Source organism: Pagrus pagrus (genome assembly GCF_965226575.1).
Source record: "Pagrus pagrus genome assembly, chromosome: 23".
Taxonomy (NCBI): domain Eukaryota; kingdom Metazoa; phylum Chordata; class Actinopteri; order Spariformes; family Sparidae; genus Pagrus; species Pagrus pagrus.
In genome coordinates, this window is record NC_140205.1 from 21,189,574 (window position 1) to 21,197,495 (window position 7,922).

General features: G+C 40.1%; 1 protein-coding gene across 4 annotated transcripts; it reads right to left on the bottom strand.

Moving 5' to 3' along the window:
• Positions 1 to 1,174: 1,174 nt before the first annotated feature.
• Positions 1,175 to 5,141, bottom strand: LOC311252525 (uncharacterized protein). Of its 4 annotated transcripts, none has more exons than XR_014621539.1 (7): positions 4,751 to 5,141; positions 4,400 to 4,631; positions 4,071 to 4,162; positions 3,920 to 3,984; positions 3,095 to 3,585; positions 1,640 to 1,877; positions 1,175 to 1,301 (listed from the first exon to the last, which is right to left on the bottom strand). XR_014621539.1 is itself a non-coding variant. In XM_084345724.1 (4 exons), exons 1-4 carry the CDS (start codon positions 5,007 to 5,009, stop codon positions 1,251 to 1,253), a joined length of 780 nt encoding a protein of 259 aa, XP_084201850.1. In that variant the 5' UTR covers positions 5,010 to 5,141; the 3' UTR covers positions 1,175 to 1,250. The 4 variants fall into 4 exon arrangements, 1 of the variants encoding a protein (XP_084201850.1); XR_014621540.1 differs by having other exon boundaries at positions 3,806 to 3,984; XR_014621538.1 differs by lacking the exons at positions 3,920 to 3,984; positions 4,071 to 4,162.
• Positions 5,142 to 7,922: the final 2,781 nt, after the last annotated feature.

Here is a 7,922-nt window from a genome sequence, read left to right on the forward strand (position 1 = left end):
ATAGACGAGGGAGCTGTGGACGACGTGGATCAGGCCGGGGCCGGGGCTGTGGACGCCTGGGCAGAGGGCGTCGTGTGGGCCAAACACGCGATGACCTCGGTGCAGATGACATTGCTCGAGTCGAACATTTGAGATTGCAGAGGATTGCATTTGAACGTGTAAGTAGTCTCAGTAGTAATAGTTTCTAAACACAAACAATTATCATTGTATCTAAGGTAATAGTTGTTAGCTGTTTAGCTGTGGATGTTATGAGCCTCAGTAAACATCATTTTTACTAGTATATACTTTATCTTGTGATTACTAGGAGCAAATTTAACGCTTGGATGTACATCAGGCACGCCACATATTGGAGCAAACTTTGGCAAGGGACCCCAGCCTCATCTTTGATGTCCTCAGCCAGTCAGCCCCTATTGCTCCTCCAACAGCACCTCCTGTCCAACTCCAGCCCTCATGGTGCATCTGCCAGAGATGCAGGGAAATGCCCACGGTTGTGGAGAAGAAATGCTACAACCAACAGCCTGAGATGTGCATTTCAACCCTACCGCACATGGAGGCATTCATTTTGCGGGGGGGTCTTACGGCTTGCAAGGAGGATCTGGAACGACTTGCGTGCTGTAGCTGATCTTCCAGATGCAGGAGAGGACAACCGGCAGTTTCGCCATTCATCATATAGGCAGTTTGTTGCTTGGCAGTGCTGCGTTTTGGGTGCTGGTCGAAGAGAGGTAATTCCAAGCTGTTGTGTGTCGGCAATTTGTGACCGCTTTCCCGATCCTCATGGACAGTATAGGGGGTTCATTCCCAGGAGGGTGTAGCTGCTGTTACCCTTGTAAATTGTAAATAGCTTGAGTGGTGTGCAATACTGTACATAGATTTATCTTTTTTATAGTGTTCAAATTTTACATGTAAAATATTTGTGATTTCATTAGTTATCTAATAAAGTTTTTTTCTAAAGTGATTTGTTTCTAATTGCATAAATGTAAAAACAAAACATAGCACTTTACCCTATTTTATTGAAATACCCTTCGGACAAGTTTAAAAAACTAACCTTCAGTATGAGAAATTGGAATCACTGTCTGGGTCTAGGCATGCATGTCTCAAAAGCAAATATGCTTATCAAAAACAAGTAATAACTCTATAAATATTGTCAAGCTTTATTTTTCAAAGCAATATAACAATGTAGGTTGTATGCAGAGTAACGATGCACAGTTGTCAGTCAAGGTCAACATAAACTTGGATTTTTGCTGGATTCGTTATTCTTCAAAGTGCAGCAGCATGCCTCTATGTCTGTGGCAATCTCTGACCTGTGGAAAGAGAATAAAGAATTGGATGCAATATATACACACATTTAGGAAGAGTCAGGGTCTTATAGTTATATGGGTTTTATTTCAACAAAGTTATTACATTGAAACAATCAAAATGATGCCTTGGTTGTTCTACTGTGAAATTTTGAGTTTGGCCTTGCCAGATGAGGCCTGACTTGTTTTTGAATACATTATTGTGCCTTTTATAGTTTTCAGTAACCATCAGGGAGGCATCTAGCTGTGAAAGCTTGAACACAACTGGCCACATTCTAAATAAAAACAGCTAACAATAAAGATCTTTTTTTTTCTCAAGTGATAAAACCAGCAACAATTCTTACCCTGCTGACTTGTGTCTCCAATAGCTCCTGGGTGGTTGGAGCTGGTAGGCCAGACAGGACTCCATGTTGACGTGGGTCATCTGGCCTCATGGTTGTTAGTTGAGGTAGCCCACGTCCTGAGGACACCCGTTTCCTTATTATTGCCCTTTGAAGATCTGGGATGTAACTGTAATCCTTTTCTTCCTTTATGGCATACAAACTCCACTTCCTCGACTTCTTATTGCAGAGTTTGTGGTATCTGAAAATAAAGATTAGACAATAAAACTGTATGAAAATCAAATATGACAACTTTATGTTCTTTTCCATTTTTAAAAAGTTACTGAAAAAAATAAACACTATAAATATGAAATTATATACCCAACATAACAATGAGTGCATTCACATCTGCACTAGTATCCTGATTATGATCGTGTTTTTGAAGTATCCTGTTTTTTTTTGCACATGTAAACATGTCATCTGAACATTCTTTGTTGGTACAGAACATAGTGGCTGAGATGGTGAGAAATTAAGATAGACTTAGGCCCAATCCCAATTCTCCTCCCTTAACCTTACCCCTTGGTTTCAAGTGCACTCGCTAGATAGATTCCCCTCAATGATGAAGGGACAGGTGTTGAGGGGTAGGGAATGTCACCTTCGAATTGGTACTCCACTTCATGCATATTAGCGCAACAGACGTCTTCAAATACGTCACGCGTATCGTCGACGTAGGCTTCAAGCGCTCATTCGAAAAAGACGGCTCCAGTAGTGGTGTTGCCAATTTCTTTGGCTGTTTTCATTTACCTCCGTCCTACAAATCCACGGAGAAGAAACACGGGAAACAGGAGACTCCCTCGCCACCTTCTTCTCCTGTTCGATTATTTTCAGGTATGTCGATCAAAAACAAAAACATCACGCAGTGTCATCAGCTGTTGTTGTAATAATAATATTAATAATAATAATAAATCGTTTTAATTATTTTTATATTTTGATATGACAGGCAGGTTATTTGAATGTGGGGCTTGTGGGAAAAGTATAGTAAACTATTCCTGCGGTTCTCTTGCATAGATTGACCGCACAGGAGCTGGGAATCAAAACAATAATAAAACGTGTGGATGAAAACCCACACATTTTTATTCGTATCATGATATCGATTTTAAAATTCCTTATGGAAATGGTGAAATTTGATTAAATGTCATGAATATACAATGTTTATGCAACAAAACATGATGGAAACAGTTGTGAGTTGCGATCATGAGTTATGTCAGTCTTCCCCTCAATTTGAAGTGTGCATCGCACGGCCCTTCAAATTAAGTGGGGATTTTAAGGGCTAAACAGCACTTCCCTTACTTGTCTTTAAGTTTGGGACACCCTACCCCTCCGTGGGAACGCGCAAAACCAAGGGCTAGGGCTGATTTTGAGGGGAAGTGCGAGTATTGGGACGCAGCCTTAATAACATTTATTATGCTTATAACATACTCTATGGAGCCGTCAGGTCTTCTCTTGGGTGGTCTGTGGACATGGTGGTTGTAGTCCAGGCCAGCCAGTAAGATTTGGGCTTCATAGACTGGAAGGCCGAAACTGAAACGCTTGCTGGCATACATCAGGATGTGATTATGGAAGGACTCCAGCTCTGCAGCTGACCTACAAATTCAATGGGAAGTATCAGATTATAATTTCTTTCTGAACTGTACTCTAAGTGTACATGTACAAATAAAAACACTGAATAATCTTTGAAAAGCGACACAAAAGGGAAATTAAACTGCATAATCATAACTGAAATGCAAGTACCTGTGAACCTCCTTCAGCCAGCATTCACTGAGAATGATTTCAGACAAAACTTCATGGGCCACAGACCCCTTCCCTATCCACTCCTTTTCTCTGTCTTCCTCCAAGGGACCATGTTGACAGGCATCGAGGGACCACTCATGCTTTCCTGTGACATGGTGCAGAAGGCCAATCTACATGTCCTGAAGCAGAACAAGAACAGGAACATAAGAGTTTGAACTTAGAAATGCAGGCTAGTCTATTTCTCTGAGTTGGCTTTACTTTTACACCTAGTTGCTGCACATCACCCATACATTTGTTTGTTATTGTAGGAAGATGTGTTTGAAATTTGTAAAAAGTAGTAAATTTCGCATGGAGTGACCATTAAAAGTTGAAAACATATATGCTGTAATTGGCCCATACCTGTCAACACAAACATCAGTGCTAAGATGTCAGCTGTACACCTAGTATGTATGAGTGAATAATTGGATTATTCACAAAAAAAGTCATCAGTTTTCAGCCATCTTGCAGCAGTACCAGACATGATTGCAGATATCCTTGTTCCACTGCAAAAGGATGGAACAACCCCTTCGTTGTCCTGCCTAAATAAATAAATAAATGCATTACTTTGGAGAAACATAAAAGTGTCTCATAGTTGGGATGTCTTAATTTATATAAACACACTTACTGCTTGTATGTTCTTGCCCAGGTTTTTTGACCCATGCCACATATCTAGAGTGTGACACACTCCACTGTCCTTGTATTTCCCCTTTGCTGGATCTGTATAATCAAAGTATAACATGCAATGTAATTAGGTATACTGTTTAATAACCAAATGTTATCCCGATAAGGGTCAAGCCAACATTTACTAATACAAGTATTAATCATCAGTTTTGCCTGTAGGAGTGGTGGTGAATGGGAATTATTGTAAGTGTTACTGTGCCTGAGCTGAATTACATAAGAATTATAAAGCTAAACAGTTAGGCCACAGACTAAGGCCAAATAGCATGGACTTACTGAAGAGAGCAGATATCTGAATGTGCATCTGTGCACACTTCGGCAAGTTTCACTTCCTGGCGGAGCTTGTCAAAGCTCCTGACAAAGCCATCCTTCTCCATTATCACAGGGCTCCTCTGCATCTCTCGCTTGTCAATGTTGACAATTGACAAGATCTCTTTGGTGTCATTTTCCATGATGGTGTAGGTGCAGTACTGTGCACAGAACCCAGGACTGTCCATACACCCGTCAGCTATGAATAATGACAGATTCACAAGAAACAAAGGTTTGTTGTCAAACCTGAAGACAACACTGTCAGCACAGAATCATGAGACATTTGCCAGTGATGCTATGATTGACTATTACACTCACCAAGTATTACAATGTTGTCCTTTGATTGCAGCCTGGAAACTACTTCTGCTCTTTTGTCATTCCAAAAGTCTTTGATCGAATCAACACAGTATGCCTCTTGCATTCTGAAAAAAGTTGACCACTCAACTATCCCCATGTTCATAAATTTGAGGAGCAGTGCAACTTTGGTGTAGTTGTTTCCAGACAGGGTTATATTTGATGCCAACATGAAGTCACCAGCTTGCATCCCGTACTTGAATCTAGACTGAGAATTCCACATCAGACACAGTGATTGTTTGGACAGATCTAGAGGACAAAGAGTAAAAAGACAAGATGTTATTTATCATTCAATTATAACTAACATTTTTGACAACACAAAGGAGTAGTAAATTAAAGACAAGATTGTCTTGCATAGTTTGAACTGTTCCTCTCGACTGGGTCTGTATCTTGAATGGTCCAGGAGTCCGACATTCCGCTGATGTCAGTGGGTCTTTTACTGTACACAGTGGGATTGGCAGCACCAGATACTCTGCAAGCTGTTCCAAACAGACATGGTAAGTGATGGATGCAGCATGACCGATGATGTCGTCTTCACTTTGGACATGAATTTTTTCTGGCACTGGTTTGATTGGCTCTGGGTCTACAATGTCATGCACAGTGTCCTCCATGCTGATGGACTGAAGAGCATCCCGGCATATTCTGCTTTTAATGGCACCACCAGTCCTGTATGAATAGAAAAAGCAATAAGAAAAGAAAATAATGTTCATGAAACAGAACTTTTGGTTAAAAACTTACCGAATACTTAAAGGTGGAATGTAATCATCATCACTGTCATCATAGTCACTATCCTCCTCTATGGTTTCCTCTTCCTCTGAAGTTGAAACATCTCCTGTGTCCTCGCTCGGAGACCACGTTCTGTCCTCTGCCCAGTCAATACTATGTAGAAGACAATAAATGTTAGTCAATCACACTTAACAAATAAAATCTCACATAAAATGTATGCCTAACACTTACAAAGAGTTTTGTATATGATTGACCAGAACAGACCAAACATCTAATAACATACCATGAATCCAACAGAGGCCATTACATCAAATCAATTAGGCAATATACACAATCATTGTCTTACCTATCAGAGGGTGCATCGCCAACAATGCTGGAAAGGGCGGGTATTGGACGTGTGGTCATCTGACGTTTGGCTGGTGATGATGCCAAAGAACTTGCCTGATATCTGTATGAAAAGTATATATGTTTTCAGTCAGTGAATAGTGAATAGTTGACATTGCTGGCCAACAAACGAGCAGAAATAAATCATGTCGACATGAAAAGTAATCTACAGCAATATGTATTCAGTAAAAACCCAACACACACTGATTTCAGTAAGTTACTTCGATGTTTTTTTTATAACCGAAACTGTCGTGAATATTGCTAAATGGCCAGTAAACCACGTATGACAACATTTAGCTGTGAGAGCACAGAAACGTTCTACATAATTATGAGGACAAAAACAAAACCGATAAGACTGCCAGGTCACTTCATAAAGATATTTTCTGCTACTTTCTAATAAACAATGCCAACCAGTAACGTTAGCCCTAGCATCGGAAACAAGCTAACGTTAGCCCAACTGCAACATCACATTAACAATGTGATGTTGTTAATGTACAATTAACAGTGTAACAAATGAGCCTGTTTTTTTTTTTAATGACAGTTTTAGCAAATATCACAAAAAGTTACTTTTATAAAACTTACCAACTGCACCTTTAATGTTAAAAGTAATGTATTACAGTAACGCATTTTGTTTGTAGCCCAGTGCTGCCCCATAGATGGCCCCTATGCCTGTGTTCAACTTGTCTCTCTGGAGAAGAGAGACAAACCATAACCTGGCAGATAAAAAGCAGGGCCTTCTTTCTGTCACTTGCTCTTCCCTTGTCTTCTACAGGCAGTCAAACACTTTCTCAGAGATAGATTTCAAAGGGAAAAAAGACTGTGGGCTCCCTGTTGCTATAGGTTACCAGGCTGTGATGAGTCGAGCAGAAAAACCTCTGAGAAAAATCATGGGTCAGCTGCTGTAGCAAAAGGAAGAAAAACAAATCTTCACTAGCTAAGTGACCCTGTTGGCTGGCTATGCCCTCACAGCTGGCCACTGCTGTAATATGATTGGTTCAGCAGTAAGGGGCCATTGCACAAATGTCACAGGATTGATTGGATTATGTTTGCTGAGCCACTTGCAGGCTTTTCACACATACAGAAGTACATATTTTATAAGCAGCATGCACACACAAAGCGCACATAGAAGCACAGTGCCAAGACCCAGCAACTCTGCAATCACCATGACAACAACAGCAGACTCACTGTCATCATAGAAGAAATGTCTAATCTTTCTTAACTCTTGGCTCAAAGGAAAAGGAATCACACACACACACGTGTTCCTATACACACACACATTTGATGAAGTCTTTTCATACCAGGAACCATCTATTCGTTTCCATTCAGAGCAACACAATGAGTTATAATGACTTAAATAGTTTGTAGACTGCCCATTAGAAATCTCATAGAGCTTATTTTCTGTTTTCAAAATCCTTTTAGGGGATGGAGTGATCTGGGTGTCTTCTTCCTGCAGCCTTATTCTCTGCCTGCCCATAATTGATGGTATTGCTATTAAGGAGGTTTTTGATCGTCATGGGTGCAGTTAGTTACCTTAGGTTTTACTCTGCTTCCCTGGCATGAACTGGTTGCTGGGCCTGCCAGTTTTGTCTGAAATGTGTCTGAATTGTTCTTGTTTTATCAGATTTTACAATCATTTTCATTTCTACTGATGCTGGTCCATTATGAACAACATGTGAAATTGCAGGAAACTGGTTTTAAGCTGCAAAAATGAAAAAAATAAGACTGAATAATGACATATAACAGTCTAATCTTAATGTAGACTACAGTATGTGTATGTACATTCTTTTCTAGTCACTATTGACTGGTAACATTTCCCCATGGTATATTCAGACTGAAGAGACAGGGACAGGGCAGGGAGAGTAGCTGGCATCGAGCTGATTGAGAAAATATACTGATGGTTAATAATTAAGACCAAATAATGACATTCATTCAACCTTTATATAAAGCTCAAAAAATCATTGAGGGCAAACCCTTATTTTCAATGATGTTGAGAGCACATAAACAGAATAGGTGCAAAAATGTGATA

Excerpts from the sequence above, each read along its gene's own strand:
- LOC311252525 (XM_084345724.1), bottom strand. The coding sequence starts at position 5,009 with ATGTGGAATTCTCAGTCTAGATTCAAGTACGGGATGCAAGCTGGTGAC. Across the intron at positions 4,632-4,750 it reads GGACAACATTGTAATACTTG|CTGACGGGTGTATGGACAGT; the intron begins GTGAGTGTAATA and ends CATTATTCATAG. Across the intron at positions 1,878-4,399 it reads TCAGATATCTGCTCTCTTCA|ATACCACAAACTCTGCAATA; the intron begins GTAAGTCCATGC and ends CTTTATTTTCAG.